At 54.3% G+C, this 24,030-nt stretch overlaps 1 protein-coding gene across 3 annotated transcripts in view; it reads left to right on the forward strand.

Annotated features, from left to right (window-relative positions):
- Positions 1-24,030, forward strand: part of LOC140403986 (sodium/potassium/calcium exchanger 4-like) — a 385,824-nt gene that overhangs the window by 239,209 nt on the left and 122,585 nt on the right. For all 3 annotated transcript variants that reach the window (XM_072492315.1, XM_072492305.1, XM_072492325.1), the window contains exons 4-6: positions 281-355; positions 1,147-1,231; positions 6,672-6,775. In XM_072492315.1, the coding sequence (XP_072348416.1) occupies positions 281-355; positions 1,147-1,231; positions 6,672-6,775 (264 nt within the window). The remainder of the gene's footprint in view (positions 1-280; positions 356-1,146; positions 1,232-6,671; positions 6,776-24,030) is intronic.

The raw sequence follows: 24,030 nt of genomic DNA on the forward strand, positions 1-24,030 counted from the left end.
AATGGTATTGTTTTCCATGTTAAGATGTGGAAATTCTCAAATCAGTTCGTCCCAGCAGATGCCCACTCCTGTTGCCCGCTTATGAAGAATACATGAATGTTATGCATGATGAATGCCATAGACTGGACTATTTGTCTCCAGGATACAAACAGAAATCATGGCTCAAGGAATTTTAGCAGGGCATGGGGGGTGGAGGGGGGCGAGGGGAGGGAGCAATAAATGTTGGAAAAAGAAACATTTTGGGGAAAAATGAGTGACACTTGTTCTTTTCTCTTCACAGACTGTGTATATGTTTTATGCACTGGCGATAATTTGCGATGATTTCTTTGTTCCAGCTTTAGAAAAAATATGTGAGGTATGTTAAAGTGCATTTAAATGACATTGACAGCACTGGAAACAAAAAAGTGGTACCCGAGACCTTTCCAAAACATCAAAGCATCTGATTAGCAATAAAATGAACTCCGTCAGAGTGTGTACTTCCCTGTCTTACTCAGGATGACCTGAGTGCAAATAGAATCTGCTGACAGGGTTCTGGTGAAATGTGTCAAATGCAGCTTGATCTCATGGATTTGATGCACACTCTCAGTGTTCTGGGGCACAGTATGAACCGATTGAACCTCCAAATCAGTTTGTTCTAAATATAACTCCAAGGAAAAACTTCAGTTACACCATGGTATATCCGGCTGTCCTGAAGTAGTTTGATGAGATGGGGATGAATCTATATAACACACCAGGTTTTTACCGGTAAAGTCTAATCTCAAGGACTCATCCACCTCTGTTTTGCTAATTATCTTTATCTTTAGAAAATTGCTCTTGCTTTGTTTGGTAAAGATCACACTTAATATTGAAAATATTCAAAAGGTGATGTGTAACTCCGGTGTGAATGACACAGAAGTTAATAACTCAGAGAATTGAATTAAACGTCCATGATCGGGCTGATTGATGACCTAAAAAAGGATTTAGCGGAACAGAAAGTAAAAATAATTATTGAGAAAATGAATTATGTATTTGGTATTCTAGTTAACATGGCGAGGGGCATATTGAAAAACAAATGTTGTTCAAATCATTCTAAAAACCGTAGGAGTGATAGAATTTGACTGGAAGTATTTCCAATAACCTGCCATGGTGTTTTTCTTTTTTTTACAGAGATTACATCTGAGTGAAGATGTGGCAGGTGCCACGTTCATGGCAGCTGGAAGCTCAGCACCTGAACTGTTTGCTTCAGTTATTGGTAATGTTACACATGGCTCGCAATGAATAAATAAATGCTGTGCATTATCATGTTGGATACAACAGTTCAAAATCTGCTCATTGAATTGTTTTGTCCTAATAAGTAACCACAGGAGTAAAGTATCTGAAAATATCACTCGCTGGGAATTTCCTCAGAGTTGCTTCCACTATAGCTTCAGCTGAGGTGTGTAGAAATGTAAGCCTAGATTTTCACTTAGTCGGGAAGGCTCGGGACCCCTTTAAAAATGGCGGGTGGATCCTGAATCCAGGATTCCCGGGCTGCCTGATTTTCGGGAGTGCCTTTAAATGGTGTGGGCTGGTTCCTGTCAAAAGCTCTATCCGGCACTCTTGTGCTGGCTGGCTCCACTGTAGAGATGGACATCTTCAGAAACAGTAAGGAGCAACAATCTTTAGTAGGAGCTGTTTACGGGCCACCAAATGGTAGTGCTAATGTAGGGTATGGTATAAATCAGGAAATTAGACGTGCGTGTAACAAGCTTAATACAGTAGTCATAAGGATTTCAAATTACCTATTGACTGAGTAAACCTAATTAGCATTAATGCTGAGAAGGATGAAATCTTGGAATGTATACACAATGGTTTTCTAGAACATTATGTTGAGGAACCCACCAGAAAATGGGCTATTTTAGATCTGATATTGTGCAATGAGAATGGGCTAATTGATAATTTCCTTTTAAAGGAGCCTCTAGGTAAGAGTGACCATAACATGATAGAATTTTAAATGATGTTTGAAAGTTCAATCCAAAACTAAGGGGTATTATTTCAATCCAAAACTAAGGGGTATTATTTAACAGGACATTTTGGTGATTTGGACGCATTTAGCAGGGTGTTACTCGGCATCTGAAACAACGAGAATGACACCACTATTTAATGGCACTTAGCCATTTTCTTTTGGCCTTGAAGAGGAAGCCCCCGCCAAGGCTACTTACAATCATTTCTCGCCAGTGCAGAAAGAATATTCACGGATCGGGGAGCTATATTTAAATGCTGCCCCAATCCTTCAACCCTCCTCAGCTACCCCACCGGGGCCTCCGGACCCCCCACTGCACCCAACCTACCTCTTACTGGGTCCTTGAGCCCCCCTCACCCCACCTCTTAAGGTCAAGACACCCCCCAGCCCGATCTCAACCTGGCATCCGGGCACTTTGGCACTGGCAGCCTGGCAATGCCAACTGGTCACCCTGGTAGCACCAGGATGGCACTGCCAGGGTGTCTGGATGGCTGTGCCAGGGTGCCCAGGTGTCAGCGGGAATGTGAGAGTACCACCTTGCTCAGAGCCTGACTGCTCAAGAGTCTTAGATGGCATGGGAGACCCTCCGAGGTGCGTTATGCTGGTCCCCGTTTGTGTGGACCAGTACTAAACTGCGCCATGGCAAGTTCCCCCAGGCGAGGCAGTTCATTCCCAGGCCCCAGGAAAATATGGTGCAGTTGTAATGGCTCATTTAAATGTGTTCATCTGGATCTCGCTGGATCGAGATATAGATCATGACCTCTCGCGAGATTCTGTTAAATCCCACAAGAGTGTTGCGAATCTCACAAGAGGCCTATCATGAGATTCAACAGCCTTGTCACCAAGCCGGGTGCGACAAGGCCATCAAATCGCTCCCAAGGTCTTTAATCTAAACAAAGGAAACTACAGAAGTATGAGGGACAAGTTGGTTGTGGTAGATTGGGGAACTATATCAAAATATAAGATGGTGGACAGGCAATGGTTAGCATTTAAGGAATTAATACATGGTTTGCAACAAATTTACATTGCTTTAAGTTACCAAGTGATCCATGGCTACCAAGAGAAGTTAAGGAGTCTATCAGATCAAAGAAAGAGTGATTGGGAACGTTTTAAAGTTCAGGAAAAGAGAACCGAGAAATTGATAAAGAAAGAGAACATTGAATATGGAATTAACCAAGACGAGAACATAAGAATGGACTGTGAGAGCTTCCATAGGTGTGTAAAAAGGAAAAGGTTAGTAAGGACAAATGTGCACCCATTACAGGCAGAGACATGAGAATTTATAACAGATAATAAACAAATGGCAGGAAACTAACAAATACTTGTTTCCACCTTCATGGAGGAAGATATAAAACACCTCCCTGAGATATTGAGGAGCTAAGGGACTAGTGAGATTGAGGATGTGAAAAATAAGTGTTAGTTAAAAAAATAGTGCTGGAAAAATTAACAGAACTGAAAGTCGATAAATCCTCTGGACCTGATGATCTACATCCCAGAGTGATAAAAGAGGTGGTAGTGAAGATAATGCATGATTTGGTGATCAGCTTTCAAAATTCCATAGATTTTAGAATAGTTCATGCAGATTGGAAATGTAAGCCCCCTATTTTAGAAAGCAGAGAGCGAAAAGAGGGAACTTCAAACCTGTCAGCCTGACATTAATAGTAGAGAAATTGCTGGAATCTATTCTACAGGATGTGATAACTGGGCACTTAGAAAATATTAGGGAGTCTGGGCAGGGTCAACATGGATTTATGAAAGAGAAGTCGTATTTGACAAATGTTTGGAATTTTTTGAGGATGTTGCTAGCAGAATAGATAAGGGAGAGCTGGTGGATGTGGTATATTTGGATTTTCAGAAGACTTTTGATAAGTTCCCACACAGGAGGTTAGTAAACAAAATTAGATTGGAGGAAATACACTGGCATTGACTGAGAATTGGCTAATGGACAGAAAGCAGTGCAGGAATACGCTCATCATTCTCAGTTTGACAGACTGTGACTTGTTGGGTAAGGTAAGGAGCAGTGATTGGGCCTAGCTATTCACGATCGATATCAATGACTTGGATGTGGGGACAAAAAGTAATATTTCCAAGTTTGCCGACGGCAGAAAACTTGGCGGGAATGTGGATTGTGAGGCGAATGCAAAAAGGCTTCAAGAAGATTTGGACAAACTAAGTGAATGGGCAAGAACATGGTAAATGGAATATAATGTGCAAAAATGTGTAGCTATCCACTTTGGTAGGAAAAACAGAAATGCAAAGTATTTCTTAAATGGGGAGAGATTGGTAAATGTTGTTCTCCAATGATACCTAGCTGTTCTTGTTCAGAAATTACTGAAAGCTAACATGAAGCTCCAGCAAGTAATTAGGAAGGCAAGTTGTATGTTAGTCTAATTGCAAGAGGATTTGAGTACAAGACTAAGGAAGACTTGCTGCAGTTATATAGAGCCTTGGTGAGGCCATATCTGGATTATTGGGTGCAGCTTTGGTCTCTACCTAAGGAAGGATATACTGGCCATAAAGGGAATTCAATGAAGGTTCACCAAGCTAATCCCGGGGATAGTAGGATTGCCCTATGAGGAAAGATTGAGGAGACTGGGTTTGTATTCCCTGGAGTTCAGAAAAATGAGAGGTGATCTCATTGAATTGTACAAAATTCTTATAGGGCTCGACTGGGTAAATACAGTAAGTAAGTTTCCCCTGGTTGGGAGTATGGAACTACGGGCACAGTCTCAGAATAGGGATAGGCCATGATGAGGTGAAATATCATCAGTCAGAAGGTGGGGAGAGAATGACCATTATGTAAGCTTTGCTGAGACCACAGACATTCATTGGAGTATTAATATACCTGCTCCCCAGCAGAAACATCATTCGATTGACAGGTCAGCTCTCAGATTCCTTCTGTCAATTTCACAATGTTTGTCTACACAAGTTATGTGGTTTCAAGTGTTTGTAGTCTTTGTTATTGATACTTTAAAGGACTGGGTGATTTGTTTTGTTCTTAATGAAGACTTCTTTTAATATAGGAGAAAGTTATGAATTACTTTTTACAGCTTTTAGTTACACATCCAACTTTTCAGTTTCATTGGTTCTAGACAGTATTGGCTCAATTGGCATGAAAGTGCCATATTTTGGCATGGAGTGCAAGTGGAGCCTTCAGGGGAGTTGGAAGGTCGGAGCTTGGCAGAGGAGGACCTGAAGGGTCACCAAGTGGGTGGAGGGAGAGGGTTGGAGGGCCTTTGTGTTTTCATTTTAACTGGCTCAAAGTTCCACAGCACTGCGGTGAACCTTTTAAACAGCCCATCTCCACACCTGGCAGCCCCCGTGGCTGCCTCTGAACGTCATCCCAGGTCAGCTGGCCTGACCCCAGCCTGCATCGGCCCCTCCCCCTGGCAATGAAGATCCCACCTTTATGGGAACCTTGCCCCCAAGGTGGGTGGGCACAGCCGGAAATGTTCCAACTCCCGTTACCTGCCTTGCTGAAGTTCCAGGCCATAACGTAGATTCTGCCATAGTTCTGGTTAAAAAGTGACCAATTGGGTGGTCCATTGTCCCCTGGGTGGGCTCTCAACCCCCATCCCACCCTCCTGGTCTCCCCTCAGGAGGTGGGGGGGGGGGGGGGGGGAGAGAGGGGTGTGGTGAGGTGTGCAAGGACCACAGAGCCCTATTTAATTTTGTCCTCTGTTTCTGAGTCCAAATGTTGTGAATTCAAGCCCCATTCCAGTGACTGGAAATAGTCTAGGCGGGTGCCTCCATGCAGTACTGGAGGAGTGCAGCAGTCAGGAATGCTATCATGAGGAGCTGAAAAAGATCCTATCTGCTCCTGTCAACCAGATATTAGAATTCTCGTGGCATTAGAGTTCTCCTGAAATCTTGACCAGCATTTACCTTTCAGCCAACACCAACAGAAACAGATTACCCACTCATAGCTGTTTATGCACCCTTGCTGTCTGCAAATGACCTGCCATGTGGTTTCCTACATTGCAACAGTGAAGTATACTTATTAACCCACTGACTGTGAAGCATGTTGAGACTTCCCGAGGCTGTGAAAAGCACCACATGATTGCAAGTTCTTTCTTTATTTCTTTTCAATGGGTTAGAATAAAAAGGTTCTTCTTCACAGCTAGATTCCTCAACTGGGCCCACTTTTAAATCTGTGCAAACACATGCGTTTTGAGTGGGTTCAAATGTCGCCCCTGTTGTGGGGCTGCTAACATATATTTGTGCTGGTCTTGCGCACTTACTTAACCAGTCCGTAAAAGCATTAGCGCAGCTTATTAGAGAACGTTAATAGATAGTAATGTGTAAATTCAATGCTGTTGCAAGACTTGAAGCAGTCTTGAAAAGCAAATTAGCAATATCTGGGACATTCCTAATTACCTAACACTGAGAAATTATCACATCTGTCATGGTAACAAAATACCATCACATATTAAAAATCTGATTCCATTGGGTCTTGCCCATGGAACTGGTGGTGGTGGGGGGGGGGGGGTTCTAATGGAACTCGGCGGGGGTGGGGGGGATGGTGGAATACCCATTGGTTCTCTGACCAGCAGACGAGATGCCCAGCGGCCTGACAAAATGCCAGCAATCACTCAGATCCCCGAAGGAGAAGCAGTTACTGCAAGTGTTCTTGCAATGAAAGCCAGTTCAGCAAATCCGACATAACACAGCCTTTTTATGTTTCTTGTAGGTGTCTTTATCACCCACGGAGATGTCGGAGTTGGAACAATTGTTGGTTCAGCAGTATTTAACATACTGTGTATCATCGGTGTCTGTGGAATCTTCGCGGGGCAGGTCAGTCCTATTGAGAAACCTCTCTGGAAACTAATACGGAACAAACAAAAAACCTTGTTCACGTGGGATATTCCTGAAAATCGATGGGCCACCATCCCACTGGGTTCACATGCAGCAATGTACTCCGCTGATCGGTGTAAGAGTACCTAATGTACGTGAGAGTAGGCAGGTGTATGTATTACATCGCTGGTGCCTGCCAGAAAGTCCAGTGCGAGTCCATTACAGAGAGGAAGAGGATGCTGTTTCTCCTTCAGCAGTCTCACTGTTATTTAGCTGAGCAGATTCTGCCTCATATTTTGCGTGTCGGAAGGAGGGGTCAGAGGTCAGAGGTGTAATGGGGAAATTGGGACTTGGTGCAAGTTAGGCCACCGGCAGCAGAGTTTTAGATGACCTACAGTTTGCAGAGAATAGGATGTGGGTGTAGCACCATCGATCACACACGAGGCGAGACGTAAAGAACTTCAATCGAGGCTTTATTGAGCAGACTTGTTCAGACTTGTTCCCCAGCAGCTCAGTCACAGAATGCAGCTGCGGGGAGTAAAACGGGTTTTTATACCCCGCTTCTCTGGGTGGAGCCCAGTAGGCGGCAGATCCAATCGGGACCCAGCATCTGTCCTCCAATAGCTCCTCGGCATTCATGGTGTACCGTATTACCCCTAATACATACCACCACATTCTCCCCTTGTTAAAAAAGAACCCGGCGGGGTGGGGGGTGGTATGGTGGTAGGGGTTTACAGGGTCGGTGCCTTAACCATTGAACTATATACAACCATGCCACTTTTACTGGGCCACCGAATTATTCACATTTTACCCGATTAGCAGCGTTAACTATTTACAATAATGCCGCTTTACTGGGCCACTGAATTATATACATCTTAAGTCGATTCGATGAGTCGAGATGGTGCTCTGGTCGCCCTTTCCGATCGTCTCAGCCCGGGTGGTGGTGGTGGTGCTGGCTCCGGTCCGGTCGACTCTGGGAGCATCGCGCTGACCCCTTCTGTTTCCTTACTCCTGGACGGGCCTGGGAGGAGAACCGATCCCCCCGGGAAGGGGGTGGCTGTAGGGTGCACCAGCGGGAGTGAGGGGGAGGTGATTGGTGTTGGGGGGGTGTGGGAAGCTCTGGCGGGCGCCAGGTCCCGCAGAGAGACCGTGTCTTGTCGGCCGTCTGGGTACGCCATGTAGGCGAACTGCGGGTTTGTGTGGAGTAGATGTACCTTCTCCACCAGTGGGTCTGAGCTGCTGGGGAATAAGTCTGCTCAATAAATTGTAGCACCATCTATCACACACGAGGCGAGACGTAAAGAACTTCAATCGAGGCTTTATTGAGCAGACTTGTTCAGACTTGTTCCCCAGCAGCTCAGTCACAGAATGCAGCTGCGGGGAGTAAAACGGGTTTTTATACCCCGCCTATCCAGGTGGAGCCCAGTAGGCGGCAGATCCAATCGGGACCCAGCATCTGTCCTCCAATAGCTCCTCGGCATTCATGGTGTACCGTATTACCCCTAATACATACCACCACAGTGGGTCACTGGCCAGGCCTGCATTCACATAGTCAAATCTGTAAGTAACTAAGGCATGGGTGAGGGTTGCGCCAGCTGAAGAGCTGAGGTAAGGGTGGAAATGGGCAATATTACAGAGGTGGAAACTGCTGCTGAAGATATGAACTGCCATCACTGCAGAATGTCAAAAGCAAACTAAAGCTTTTACAGGTTGAAGTGTTTATTCACAATTACTGTATACAAAAAAATGAAGCATAAAAATGATTAACCGTACTAAATTGGTGCATTAATCAAACAGAGTAAATGGACAAAATCCACAAGGGATAAATTATCTGATTGAATAACTTGACTGGAGAATTTGAGATCATCCATTAAAAATACATTCTCTTAATGGGAAAATGCCACCTGGCTTTGTATTTGCTAATCGCAATCATGCTGATTCAATGTGCATAGCCCTGGCTTTGATATTACAGAGCTCCTTCTTCCCACTTCACCTCAGAATTTCGAACTAACTGAAGACCCGCGAAAAAAAAGTTAGCTTTTAAGTCTTTCAGTTTCCTTTCCTGGGAGTTGACCGACCAATGTGACAAGGTTGGCAGGGGTGGATGTCAGCAGAGAGTGCTGGAAAATGGGGCTTCCTAGAATGTTTATTCCACATAACAAGATTTTATTCACCTTAAATACAGGTCATTTCTGACCAGTGGAACAAGTGCGTATGTGGCTGATTGTTGTAGAGAACACATTTGTGTGAGAGAGACTGCAAGCCACAGCAGTCTGTTCAATCATCTGCTTGAGGTCTGCAAATTTCCAGTTTCTGCATTACAACATTCCAGATAAGCAGCTCGTCCGCTTCGCCCCCACCCCCCCCCTCCCCCCCGCCCCCAGTACTCTGAAAGGGAAGGTCTGCTGACATCTGCTGGTTGCTTTTCAGTGTTAATAGTGTTCAGTGTTAATGGTGAGAAATATTTTTAAGATTATTCAGAGAGGAATATCATTTTCTTTTCTCCCTTTATATATTTTTTGTGCCCTTCTCCTCAAACTACACATTGTGCCTTGATGACCTTCATCCAGGCCTTTTGAGCCATTTTGAGCAGGTGGCCCGATACCGAGGTCCAATGGCTGGCCCAGAAGACCATAAGACATAGGAGCCACTCGGCCATTCAATCATGGCTGATATTTTTCTCATCCCCATTCTCCTGTCTTCTCCCATAACCCCTGATCCCCTTTTTTTTTTAACAAACAATTTTATTGAGGTATTTTAGGCATATAGAAAAAGTGACATTGTACAGTACAAAACAAAAGAAGTCAAGACACAAATTAAACATAGTGCAACCCACGACTCTGTTCACACAAGGACCTGCTCCAATATCCCCCTACTCTATTCTACTCTACCCTAGTCCCCCCCCCCCCCCCGGCCCCCTGCTGATGCTTACTCCTCTGCGAAGAAGTCAATAAATGGCTGCCACCTTCGGGCGAACCCTAGCAGCGAACCTCTCAAGGCGAACTTGACTTTCTCTAGGCCAAGAAAACTCGCCATGTCCGATAGCCATACCTCAACCCTTGGGGCTTTGAGTCCCTCCATGCTAACAGTATTCGTCGCCAGGCTACCAGGGAAGCAAAGGCCAGAACGTCGGCCTCTCTCTCTTCCTGAACTACCGGGTCCTCCGAAACCCCAAAGATTGCCACCTCAGGGCTCATTACCACCCCAGTTTTCAATACCCGGGACATGACATCTGCGAATCCCTGCAAATACCCCGAGTTTAGGGCACGACCAGAACATGTGTACATGGTTAGCCGGCCCTCCGGTGCATCTAGCACACTTGTCCTCCAGCCGAAGAATTTGCTCATCCGGGCCACTGTCATGTGGGCCCCGGTGCATGACCTTAAACTGGATCAGGCTGAGCCTGGCGCATGTCACGGTCGTGTTCACTCTGCTCAGGGCTTCTGCCCAAACACCATCTTCCATCTCCCCCCCCCCGAGCTCCTCTTCCCACTTATGCTTCAGGTCCTCGGTCTGCGTATCCTCAGCTCCCATTAGCTCCTTGTAGATGTCTGAGACTCTACCCTCTCCCACCTCTCCCCTAGAAACTACCCTGTCCTGCCTCCCCTTCGGCGGGAGACGTGGGAAGGACGGCACCAGTCTGCGTACAAAATCCCGCACCTGTAAGTATCTAAAGTCGTTTCCTCTCGCCAGCCCAAACTTCTCCTCCAGCGCCCTCATGCTCGGGAAGCTCCCTTCCAGGAACAGATCCCCCATCCTCACAATCCCCGCCCTCCTCCACAGTCGATACCCCCCGTCCATGTACCCCGGGGCAAATCGGTGGTTACCGCAGATTGGGGTCCACACCGATGCTCTTACCTCGCCTACATGCCTCCTCCACTGGCCCCAGATCCGAAGAGCTGCCACCACTATGGGGCTGGTGGAGTACCATGCCGGCAGAAGCGGCAGAGGCAGCCTCCACCCGCTCCTGATCCCCTTATTAATCAAGAACCTATCTATCCCCCCACAATGGAAATCCTGCCTCCCCACTGACAAGGGGTACCCTCTCCCCAACCTCCCACCACACACAGAAATTGCTGGGTCACCCCACCCAATCCCACAGCACACGAGCAATAGGTGACCCGACTACGCAACAGACACCCCCCATGACACCCCCATTTCAGAGACCCTCATCAGACCCCCATCTGATCCCTCCATCAAACCCCCTCCCGCCAACATATCCCCATTGGAGCATGGGCTCTTGAGATGCATTCAAGCGTGAAGACAGATGAAAAAACACAAATCAGACGGTACAGCCTACTAAAAGCTATTTCTCTTCGAAAGTGAACAGAAACCTCGCGGATCAAAGGGGCTGGACTTCTCCGGCTGTTGAGATGATCTTTTCCCATTGGCAGAGCGCCTCTGCCTGCGGGTTTCCCGGCAACGTGGGATGGCCTCGATGGGAAATCCCATTGACAAGCGGTGGGAAGAGAGGATCCCGTCGCCAGTGAACAGTGCGCCACCGAGAAAACGGCTGAGGGACCGGAGAATCCCGCTCAGGATCTGAGGGGGTTGTAAAGCCTTGTGATGTGTTTGGCTTTCTATGAAGTAACAGCTGCTGCTTTCTACACTTCTGACTGAGGCAGCAGGTATAAGAGACAGGTGAATGGAACAGCAGTGCTTTTTAACTGTTTCTGCCGAGACCGCTCTTTAGCTTCCAGGCAGGGATGACAGCTGGATGCGGGGGGGGGGGGCTCTGATAAGAGGTGCCCTCTGATAGAAGGGTTTCTGATATGGAGGGTCTCTGATATGGGGGGGCTCTGATATGGGAGGTTGCTGATATGGGAGGTCTCGGATATGGGAGGTCTCGGATATGGGAGGTCTCGGATATGGGTGGTCTCGGATATGGGCGGTCTCGGATATGGGAGGTCTCTGATATGGGAGGTCTCTGATATGGGATGTCACTGATATGGGAGGTCTCTGATATGGGGGGTCTCTGATATGGGAGGTCGCTGAAATGGGGGGCTCTGATATGGTGGGTCTCTGATATGGTGGATCGCTGATACGGGGGCTCTCTGATACGGGAAGTCGCTGATATGGGAGGTCGCTGATATGGGAGGTCTCTGATATGGAGGGCTCTGATATGGAGGGTGTCTGATATGGTGGATCTCTGATATGGAGGTCTCTGATATGGGGGGTCTCTGATATGGAGGTCACTGATATGGGAGGTCTCTGATATGGGGCGTCTCTGATATGGAGGGTCTCTGATATGGAGGTCTCTGATACGGGGGCTTTGATATGGAGGGTCTCTGATATGGGGGTCTCTGATATGGGGGGGGCTCTGATATGGGAGGTCGCTGATATGGGAGGTTGCTGATATAAGAGGTCTCTCATATGGGGGATCTCTCATGGGGCGTTCTCTGATTAGGGGGTCTCTAATTTGGGGGTCTCGGATTTAGGGGGCCTCTGATTTCGGGGGTCTGTGATTTTGGGGTCTCTGATTTGGAGGGTCTCTGATTTGGGGAGTCTCTGATATGGGGCTCTGCTGAGCGTCTCTTATGGGGGTGTCCGATGGGGTGTTGGGAAGTGAGATGGGCAGGATTTGCATTGTGGGGGGCCCTCTGATGGACTTTGGGGGCACCAACGTTAAATACTTACCCCCTTGACCCACCATGAGGTCCAACGCATCAGGAACAGACTGAGAAATACTTGCACCAATCCACACCTGCTTGAATCTCAGCCGGGAGGAGCAACATGGAGGCCTGGAGAATCCAGTACTAGCCCATTAATCGGATGCAAATGATTTAAAATAACCCATTTGCACCCTCCCGCCGACGCAGTGTGTGTATTAGCCACCTCTGATAATGGGCCTTAATTGGCCTTTAGATCCTATAAATTGGCTACCCACCACGGCACTGTGGTTGTCAGCACAAGTTTTCATTCCTGCCTGTCTTTGTGGTCGTCCCCGAAGACTGGCTACAAATTCTGCCCGGGGGCCTGGTAGTAGGACTTGAGCCCACTCTTGAACAAAGAACAATCCAGCACAGGAACAGGCCCTTTGGTTCTCCAAGCCTATACCACCCTTGGCCAAAAGCCTCAGCACTTCTGATCCAGAAGACTATGACGTCTAGTGCTGGATTTCTTCACCGGAGGAAATTGATTCTCTTTAGATATGCCATTGAAATCTTTTATCATTCTAAACAATTCAATTAGATCACCCTTCGGCCTACAATACTCGAGGGAATACATGCCAATGTTGGAGATTACAGCCTGAAAAGACACCAAATCACCTGCATGAGGTGTTAATTCTCCCATACATTGTGTCAGTCTCAATGACGATCTATCTCCTTTTGCTGAGCATATAAGGAGTTTGTTTCATTATGAATGTGGAAATTATCCAATTTCTACCCTGTTCTCAGCTAGCAGGCGGGGAGAGATTAAATTAATTTAAACCCAGATTTTCCTGTGGAAAACATAGCACAGTGGAGCCAAAAGAAAGGTCACCTTGCATATTACCGTTAGGATTTTTTTGTAGATCCATCACTGAACAGGACTCCGGCATTGTGAAATCACTTAATTGGCACATCCTTCCCGAGTCTGCACGGGTCTCACCCCCACAACCCAAAGATGTGCAAGGGAGATGGATTGGTCACGCTTAATTGCCTCTGAATAGGAAAAAAAGAATTGGGTTCTTTAAATTTTTTTTTTTAAATAAATCACTCAATTGGCAGTACGTTACCTGTTATTGACTGAAAGGGGGCCCAGTTTTGTTGCTCAGATTCCTGTGTTCCTTTGCCTGCCTGCTGTACTTTACACACACAAAACCTGAATATCATCAGTGAAAGTAAGATAACATTTTACTACGCCCTCGAGCAATGCCACGGGAGAATAACAACATTAGGAAACAAAATAATATTGTGCAGACAGGAAAGCTTGGCCGGGATTCTCCGAAATCCCGGCTAAGTGTTGACGCCGGCGTAAACACTGAAGTGGTGCAGTCCGGCATCAACGGGCCTCCTGGCCCAGCGATTCAGCGGCCCTCAGGGGGCCAGCATGGCGCCGGAGTGCTGCGCGCTGCCCCGCCGCCAATATGCCGCCCTGCACTGCCGGCGCGGGTCCACGCATGAGCGCGCCGGCCGTCTCCACTCCAGCGCCACGCAACATGGCAGAGCCCCACAGCAGGCCCATGCAGAAGGAGGTAGCCCCCCCTCCAGATCGCGGGCGCCCGCTGATCGGTAGCCCCCGATTACGGGCCTGGACGCCGTGGTGGCCCCCACGGAGTCTGAGCCCCCCCCGCCCTCCCACCAGGACAGCCACCGCGGCCGCGGGTCCGAGCTCCCGCCGGGTGTACCAGGTTGGGACTCAGCGGGAATTCGACTGGTCGGCCACGGAGAATCGCATCCCGGCATCGGAGCAGCCTGCCGGGACTTTCCCGCGTCACCGGGGATCTCCTACCCGGCGCGGGCAGAGTCCCGTTCTGGGCGCATATAGCCAGATCTTCCTCGGTACCTGCAGAGCGGGAACATCTCCGCTATCAACCAGGACTTTTTTTGGGCCTCGGCAAGGAACGCCATGCCAACACCGCACTTACTACACTTCCATTTTTAAATGCTGCCCCAACCTCCCAACCCCTCTTGGACTGCCCAATGCTCCAACTTACATCTTGAGGGGGTCCTCGGGTCCCTTTCTCTCTACCTCTGAAGGGCAGGGCAAGCCCAGGTCCGATCCTTGTCATGGGCAACTTGGCACCCGGGCATCTTGGCATTGCCAGCCTGACACCCTGGCAGTGCCTCTGTCAGCCTTGCAATGCCACCCAGGGTGCCCGTGTGGCAGCTCCAAAGTGCCTGGATGGCATATGCAAGGTACCTGGGTGGCAATGCCAAGGAGCACACTAATTACTTAAAATGGGGTGGAATCATACATCTTCCACAGTGGTGAGTTTGCTGATGGTGGGGCATTTAATCAGATGGGTGGGTGGCATTTGTTGACCCTGCCGCTTCCTCGCTTCTCCACTGATTGAAACTGTGGTTAGAATGCCTAAGGACGGCCTTCCCACCCCAGTGCCAACTGAGGAACATAAATGGGCAATTGTGCCCAGTTGAGGGTCTTGTCCTGCCACCATTGGTATTAAGCCAAGAGTGGTAGGTGGCTCCCCATGCAGGGATACTTGCGTGATCCTACATAATGGTCGCTCATTGAAAGATGCGAGAGAGGTGGGCCAGCTGAGATCACCCCCTTTCCCTTCCTGCAACCCACTGACCCATGCCCTCCCGTGACCGCACCCCTCTCAGGAACCCAGTACTGTGACCCCCCCTCCTGTGAACCCCTGTCCTTTGACCCCTCTTTCCCACAATCCACCCCTCCTCCTGCGGCTCCCTTTCCTCCTGAAGCCCTCCACTTGTGACCCTGTCCCCCGGATACCCACTCTCCCACTACCCACCCTCCCACGGCCCCCCCCCCCATCAACCTCCGACCTCCTGCGAACCCCCTCTTCCCGCAAACCCCCACCCAATAAAAACACGTTCTCCTGCAATCCCCCTCCCATGACCAATACTTCCCTGACCATCCCCTTCCTCAACCCCCTTTCACACGACACCCCTCCGTAATCCTCTCTCCCGTGACTTCCCACATCCCGCCTTCCAACAACCCCCATCCTCCGGCAATACCTCTCCACCTGCGACCCTCTCCTCCCGCAACCCCGCCCCCATGCGATCCGCCTACCCACGTGATGGGACCATCAATTCACACGAGACGATGAGTAGAAGTGAAAGTGGTTTTAATACGCTCGATCTGTGCCTGCCTGCGACTGCTCTGTACTGAGTGCCGCCTACAAGCTTACAGGTTTATATACCACCCCCGAGGGGTCGGAGCCACAGGCGGAGCCCACAAGGGCGTCAACATAATACAACACAGTACAGTGGTTGTTCTGGCCCTATGGTGTAGAAGTCTCCCAGTTTCCCGCTGGCAGGAGGTCCTCCCCGATGCGCTCCACTCCATTAGGTTGCTCCTCTGCACAGCCACGAACGAGACCTCTGATGACCGCCTATTTGTCTTCCCCAGGAAATCCACCTCCGGGGGTTGTCCGGAAAACGCGTTTCTCCTTGTTGTAGGTGAGATTGAGGGCTTGGACGGTTTGGAGGAACTTCTGAAGGTTGGCGTCGTGGTCCTGCTGATCATGGCCGCAGGTGGTGACGTTATCCAAGTACGGGAACGTGGCCCGCAGCCCGTACTGGTCCACCATTCGGTCCATCATTCTTTGGAAGACCGAGACCCCGTTGGTAACGCCGAAGGAGACCCTGAGGAAGTGGAAGAGGCGGCTGTCTGCCTCAAAGGGCGTGTAGTGGCGGTCAACCGGGCGGATTTGCAGCTGGTAGTATGCGGACTTCAGATCTACCGTGGAGAAAACCCGGTAGTGTGCAATCTGATTCACCATGTCCGCTATCCGGGGAAGGGGGTACGCATCGAGTTGCGTGTACCGATTTATGGTTTGGCTGTAGTCTCCAACCATCCGGTTCTTTTCCTCGGTCTTGACGACCACCACTTGGGCTCTCCAGGGGCTATTACTGGCCTCGATGATCCCCTCCCTCAAGAGCCGCTGGACCTCTGACTTGATAAAAGTCCTGTCCTGGACACTGTACCGCCTTCTCCTGGTGGCGACGGGTTTACAGTCGGCGGTGAGTTTCGCGAAGAGCGAGGGAGGGGCGACCTTAAGGGTCGTGAGGCTACATACGGTGAGAGGGGGTAGGGGCGCGCCGAACTTCAGGGTCAGGCTCCTGAGGTTGCACTGGATGTTCAGTCCTAACAGGAAAGGAGCGCAGAGATAGGGGAGGACATAGAGTTTTAAATTGCCGTACTCGGCGCCCTGTATCGCGAGGTTCGCGGCACAGTACCCCCGGATCTGCACTGAATGCGATCCGGAAGCGAGGGAGGTTGTTTTGAATGCGGGGGAAATCTGGAGAGAACAGCGCCTTACTGTGTCCGGATGTATGAAGCTCTCTGTGCTCCCAGAGTCAAACAGACAGGGCTTTTCGTGCCCATTGACCCGGGCGGTCACCATCGAGTTCTTGAGGTGCTTGGGCCGTGACCGGTCGAGGGTGACAGCGCCAAGCTGCGGGTAGCTGGCGTGGTCGGAGATCGCGGGGTGGTCCCAAGATGGCGGCCCCCGTCGGTCGCACGTGTCGGGCGCCGTTGAATATGGCTGCCCCCACGGATAGCACGAGGTGGATAACGCGCCAGAAGGGGGCGGTACCGGCAGGCACGCAGCCAGGCTGCGGGCCTGTGAGTCTGTGCTTTGGGCCTCCGATTTAGGAGCTTTGGGTCGGGCCAAGCAGTCTTTGTCAAAATCTTGCCGCAGTCGCTACAGGTCGCGTTCCGAGGTGCTGGTTCTGACCGCAGAAATAGCAGGGCGGCCCCCCGGGTTGGGCGGGCAGCCGCGCGGCACAGGCCTGGGACACCCTCGGGTCGGGTGACCACGAGGGAATCGCGTGGTCGGAGGGGAAAGCATTGAGGCTCTGGAAAGCTACTTCTAAGGAGGTGGATAGTTTTACCGATTCTTCTAGGTCGAGGGCGCCCTTTTCGAGCAGATGCTGTCTTGACATAGTTGGACCGGACTCCGGCCACATTGGTGTCCAGGAAGGCGAGTTCCATATGCTACGAGGCCGTGACGTCCTTGTAATTGCAGTTTCGAGCGAGTACCCTCAGGTCGTGTAGGTATTCCTCCAGCGATTCCCGGGGCGTTGACAACGAGTGGTGAGGAGATGCCGCGCGAACACTTCGTTCACCGGCCTCACGTAATGTCTTTTCAGGATCGCGACCGCGTCTGCATATGTGGTCGCTTCCTCGATTAGTACGGAGATTCTCTGGCTCAGCTGGGCATGGAGGAAACTAAGCTTCTGTGCCTCGGTGACTGCGGGCGAGGAGGAGGCGGCGAGGTAGGCCTCAAAGCAGCGGAGCCAGTGCGAAAAGATTCCTTGGCTTCAGCTGCCTGTGGGTCGAGTTCCAGTCGGTCAGGTTTGAGGGCGGCTTCCATTGCGATATCTTAGTGTATTAAATTGATGGGACTATCAATTCACACGAGACGATGAGTAGGAGTGAACAGTGGTTTTAATACACTAGATCTGTGGCTGCCTGCGACTGCTCTGTACTGAGTGCCGCCTACAGGCTTACAGGTTTATATCCCACCCCCCGAGGGGGCGGAGCCACAGGCGGAGCCCACATGGGCATCAACATAATACAACACAGTACAGTGGTAAATTGTAATAGCATACGTTCACCACACCGCGGCCACCCTCAGCAACCCCTCTACTCCCGCGACCGCCCTTCCTCCTGCAATCCTCCTCCTGTCATCACTCACCTCTGGCCTCGGATCCAGCAATAATCCTGGGCCTGAGGTGGGTGTTGAACTGGCAACTACCACCGCTTCTCTGCTGGCACTGCCATTGACTAGAGCTGCTGGTCTCTGATTGGCAGGCTTCTCTAGGCAGGCGGGACTTTCAAGTCTGAATGGAACAAACTGTAGACAATGATGAGGGGCTGTCACAGGTTCTGCAGGCAGTGACCAAGACACCCGATCTCCTCCCTAAACGTCTGCCCAGAGTCTGCCGCATTGGCAATGGTTTATGAAGAAAATTCCTCATTTCAATCGGTCTCAGTGGAATTGCTTGACTTGTGAAGTTGAAATGTTAAGTTAAATATTTTTTGACATCTGTTTGTGTTTTTTGAAAGCTAATAAGGTTTTGCAATTAGAAATTCTTCTTTAACCCTATTTTAATGAGTTGCATAACAAAGCAGTCCCTGCAATAACAGGAGTGTCTAGTTGTTAATGAATGTTACATGTTACATTTGATTACACCCAACATGAATACTAGTCGGCCCTGAGACTAGTTTTAGGCTGCAATTGTAGAAGTGACTCGAGTCCTGGCCGACCTGATTCCAGTCAGAAGCAGGAGGAGATTCCTGCCTCCAGGTCAGCTTGCATCTGGAATACAAGCCAGAAAACGTGGGTTCAAACCCCATTTCAGGGATAGCATTTCAGTGCAGCGTTAGTGAGTGCAGTATCATCAGAGGCATACGGTGGAACTTAATGCCCTCGCTGAGGCAGCTTTGGAGAAGGATGGCCTTTAATCAGGGCGGAATGTTGAAATCTGCTATCCTTACCAGGTGTGGTCCTCTGAAATAGCCCAGCAGGTCACTCAGTTCAAGGGCAATTGGGGATGGGCAATAAATGCTGGCCCAGCCAGCGACAGCCACATCGCCGAACAAATTTTTAAAAAATCAATTCCCAATTAAGGGGCTCATCCCGTTGCTGCTGATATTCCACACACTGGGCTAAATCGCTGGCTTTGAAAGCAGACCAAGGCAGGCCAGCAGCACGGTTCAATTCCCGTACCAGCCTCCCCGAACAGGCGCCGGAATGTGGCGACTAGGGGCTTTTCACAGTAACTTCATTTGAAGCCTACTTGTCACAATAAGCGATTTTCATTTCAGTGGTTGGGAAAGGGATTCACCATGCAGGGAGCCCAAAAACAGAATCTTGTTGGTTTTACATGCGGGATCACGAGGGATTAGAGGCAATGGGGAAAACTGGGAGATGGTCCTTGTTGTCAAGCACACAGTGCTTGTTTGAGGGACCAAGCGGCAGGAATAGGAAGGCCCTCTGAAAGCCATTGATCTGTCCTTGCTGCCTTCACCTCCCCCTCTCCTCTCCCACAACCTCCACTCCGCGGCGACCATCTCACCGCCCCGCGCCGACCATCTCACCGCCCCGCGCCGACCGTCTCACCGCCCCGCGCCGACCATCTCACCGCCCCGCGCCGACCTTACCGCCCCGCACCGACCGTCTCACCGCCCCGCGCCGACCATCTCACCGCCCCGCGGCGACCATCTCACCGCCCCGCGCTGACCATCTAACTGCCTCGCTCCGACCATCTCAACGCCCAGCCGACCGTCTCACCGCCTCGCCAACCGTCTCATCACCCCGCGCCGACCGTCTCACCGCCCCGCCGACCATCTCACCGCCCCGCCGACCGTCTCACCGCCCTGCCGACCGTCTCACCGCCCTGCCGACCGTCTCACCGCCCCGCCGACCATCTCACCGCCCCGTGGCGACCGTCTCACCGCCCGGCGCCGACCGTCTCACCGCCCCGCGCCGACCATCTCACTGCCCCGTGGCGACCATCTCACCGCCCCGCGCCGAACATCTCACCACCCCGCGCCGACCGTCTCACCACTCCGCGCCGACCATCTCACCGCCCCGCCGACCATCTCACCGCCCCGTGGCGACCGTCTCACCGCCCGGCGCCGACCGTCTCACCGCCCCGCGCCGACTGTCTCACCGCCCCGCCGACCATCTCACCGCCCCGCGCCGACCGTCTCTCCACCCCGCGCCGACCATCTCACCGCCCCGCGCCGACCATCTCACCACCTCGATCCAACCATCTCACTGCCCCGTGGCGACCATCTCACCGCCCCGCGCCGACCGTCTCTCCACCCCGCGCCGACCGTCTCTCCACCCCGCGCCGACCATCTCACCGCCCCGCGCCGACCATCTCACCACCTCGATCCAACCATCTCACCGCCCCGCGCCGAACATCTCACCGCCCCGCGCCGACCGTCTCACCACTCCGCGGCCCTCTGAAAGCCATCAATCTGTCCTTGCTGCCTTCACCTCCCGCCTCTCCTCTCCCACAACCTCCACTCTGTGGCGACCATCTCACCGCACCGCGCCGACCATCTCACCACCCCACGCCGACCGTCTCACCGCCCCGCGCCGACCATCTCACTGCCCTGCGCCGAACATCTCACCACTCCCCGGCGACCGTCTCACCGCCCCGCGTCGAACATCTCACCGCCCCGCGCTGACCGTCTCACTGCCCCGCTCCGACCATCCACCGCCCCGCGTCGACCATCTCACCGCCCCGCGCCGACCGTCTCACCGCCTCACGCCGACCATCTCAACGCCCCGCCGACCGTCTCACCGTCCCGCTGACCATCTCACCGCAACGCCGACCGTCTCACTGCCCCGCGCCAACCATCTCACCGCCCCGCCGACCGTCCCACCGCCCCGCCGACCGTCTCACCGCCCCGCCGACCGTCTCACCGCCCCGTGGCGACCATCTCACCGCCCCGCGCCAACCATCTCACCGTCCCGCGCTGACCGTCTCACCGCCCCGTCCAACCAACTCACCGCCCCGCGTCGACCATCTCACCGCCCCGCGCCGACCGTCTCACCGCACCGCGCCAACCGTCTCACCGCCTCGCGCCGACCATCTCAATGCACCGCCGACCGTCTCACCGCCCCGCCGACCGTCTCACCGCCCCGCGCCAACCATCTCACCGCCCCGCCGACCATCTCACCGCCCCGCCGACCGTCTCACCGCCCTGCCGACCGTCTCACCGCCCCGCGCCGACCATCTCACCGCCCCGCGCCGACCATCTCACCGCCCCGCTCCGACCATCTCACCGCCCCGCGTCGACCATCTCACCGCCCCGCGCCGACCGTCTCACCGCCTCGCGCCGACCATCTCAACGCCCCGCCGACCGTCCCACCGCCCCGCCGACCGTCTCACCGCCCCGCCGACCGTCTCACCGCCCCGTGGCGACCATCTCACCGCCCCGCGCCAACCATCTCACCGCCCCGCGCTGACCGTCTCACCGCCCCGTCCAACCAACTCACCGCCCCGCGTCGACCATCTCACCGCCCCGCGCCGACCGTCTCACCGCTCCGCGCCGACCGTCTCACCGCCTTGCGCCGACCATCTCAATGCACCGCCGACCGTCTCACCGCCCCGCCGACCGTCTCACCGCCCCGCGCCAACCATCTCACCGCCCCGCCGACCATCTCACCGCCCCGCCGACCGTCTCACCGCCCTGCCGACCGTCTCACCGCCCCGCCGACCATCTCACCGCCCCGCGCCGACCATCTCACCGCCCCGCTCCGACCATCTCACCGCCCAGCGTCGACCATCTCACCGCCCCGCGCCGACCGTCTCACCGCCTCGCGCCGACCATCTCAACGCCCCGCCGACCATCTCACCGCCCCGCCGACCGTCTCACCGCCCCGTGCCAACCATCTCACCGCCTCGCCGACCATCTCACCGCCCCGCGCCGACCATCTCACCGCCCCGCGCCAACCATCTCACCGCCCCGCCGACCATCTCACCGCCCCGCCGACCGTCTCACTGCCCCGCCGACCGTCTCACCGCCCCGCCAACCATCTCAAGCCCCGCGCCGACAGTCTCACTGCCTCGCGCCGACCATCTCAACGCCCCGCCGACCGTCTCACCACCCCGCCGACTGTCTCACCGCCCCGCGCCAACCATCTCACCGCTCCGCCGACCATCTCATCGCCCCGCCGACCGTCTTTCCGCCCCGCCGACCATCTCACCGCCCCGTGGCGACCATCTCACCGCCCCGCGCCGACCGTCTCACCGCCCCGCCGACCATCTCTCCGCCCCGTGGCGACCATCTCACCGCCCCGCCTCACCGCCCCGCCGACCGTCTCACCGCCCCGCGCCGACCATCTCACCGCCCCGCGCCGACCGTCTCACCGCCCCGCCGACCGTCTCACCGCCCCACCGACCATCTCACCGCCCCGTGGCGACCATCTCACCGCCCCGCCAACCGTCTCACCGCCCCGCCGACCGTCTCATCGCCCCGCCGACCATCTCACCGCCCCGCACGGACCGTCTCACCGCCCCGCGCCAACCGTCTCACCGCCCCGAGCCGAACCGACCATCTCACCGCCCCACGCCGACCATCTCACCACCCCGCGCCGACCATCTCACCACCCCGCACCGACCGTCTCACCGCCCCGTGCCGACCGTCTCACCGCCCCGCGCCGACCGTCTCACCGCCCCGCGCCGACCGTCTCACCGCTCCGCCGACCATCTCATCGCCCCGCCGACCGTCTTTCCGCCCCGCCGACCATCTCACCGCCCCGTGGCGACCATCTCACCGCCCCGCGCCGACCGTCTCACCGCCCCGCCGACCATCTCTCCGCCCCGTGGCGACCATCTCACCGCCCCGCCGACCGCCTCACCGCCCCGCCGACCGTCTCACCGCCCCGCGCCGACCATCTCACCGCCCCGCGCCGACCGTCTCACCGCCCCGCCGACCGTCTCACCGCCCCACCGACCATCTCACCGCCCCGTGGCGACCATCTCACCGCCCCGCCGACCGTCTCACCGCCCCGCCGACCATCTCACCGCCCCGCCGACCATCTCTCCGCCCCGTGGCGACCATCTCACCGCCCCGCCGACCGCCTCACCGCCCCGCCGACCGTCTCACCGCCCCGCGCCGACCATCTCACCGCCCCGCGCCGACCGTCTCACCGCCCCGCCGACCGTCTCACCGCCCCACCGACCATCTCACCGCCCCGTGGCGACCATCTCACCGCCCCGCCGACCGTCTCACCGCCCCGCCGACCGTCTCATCGCCCCGCCGACCATCTCACCGCCCCGCACGGACCGTCTCACCGCCCCGCGCCAACCGTCTCACCGCCCCGAGCCGAACCGACCATCTCACCGCCCCACGCCGACCATCTCACCACCCCGCGCCGACCATCTCACCACCCCGCACCGACCGTCTCACCGCCCCGTGCCGACCGTCTCACCGCCCCGCGCCGACCGTCTCACCGCCCCGCGCCGACCGTCTCACCGCCCCACGCCGACCATCTCACCGCCCCACGCCGGCCGTCTCACCGCCCCCCGCTGACCATCTCACCGCCCCGCGCCGACCTTCTCACCGCCCCGTGCCGACCATCTCACCGCCCCGCGCCGACCGTCTCACCGCCCCGCCGACCATCTCACCGCCCCGTGGCGACCATCTCACCGCCCCGCCGACCGTCTCACCGCCCCGCGCCGACCATCTCACCGCCCCGCCGACCGTCTCACCGCCCCGTGGCGACCATCTCACCGCCCCGCCGACCGTCTCACCGCCCCGCCGACCGTCTCATCGCCCCGCGCCGACCTTCTCACCGCCCCGCGCCGACCGTCTCGCCGCCCCGCCGACCATCTCACCACCCCGCCGACCATCTCACCACCCCGTGGCGACCATCTCACCGCCCCGCCGTCCGTCTCACCGCCCCGCCGACCGTCTCATCGCCCCGCCGATCGTCTCACCGCCCCGAGCCGACCGTCTCACCGCCCCGCGCCGACCGTCTCACCGCCCCGCGCCGACCGTCTCACCGCCCCGCGCCGACCATCTCACCGCCCCACGCCGACCATCTCACCACCCCGCGCCGACCATCTCACCACCCCGCACCGACCGTCTCACCG

This window comes from Scyliorhinus torazame, chromosome 2, assembly GCF_047496885.1.
Source record: "Scyliorhinus torazame isolate Kashiwa2021f chromosome 2, sScyTor2.1, whole genome shotgun sequence".
In the NCBI taxonomy this organism is placed as follows: Eukaryota; Metazoa; Chordata; class Chondrichthyes; order Carcharhiniformes; family Scyliorhinidae; genus Scyliorhinus; species Scyliorhinus torazame.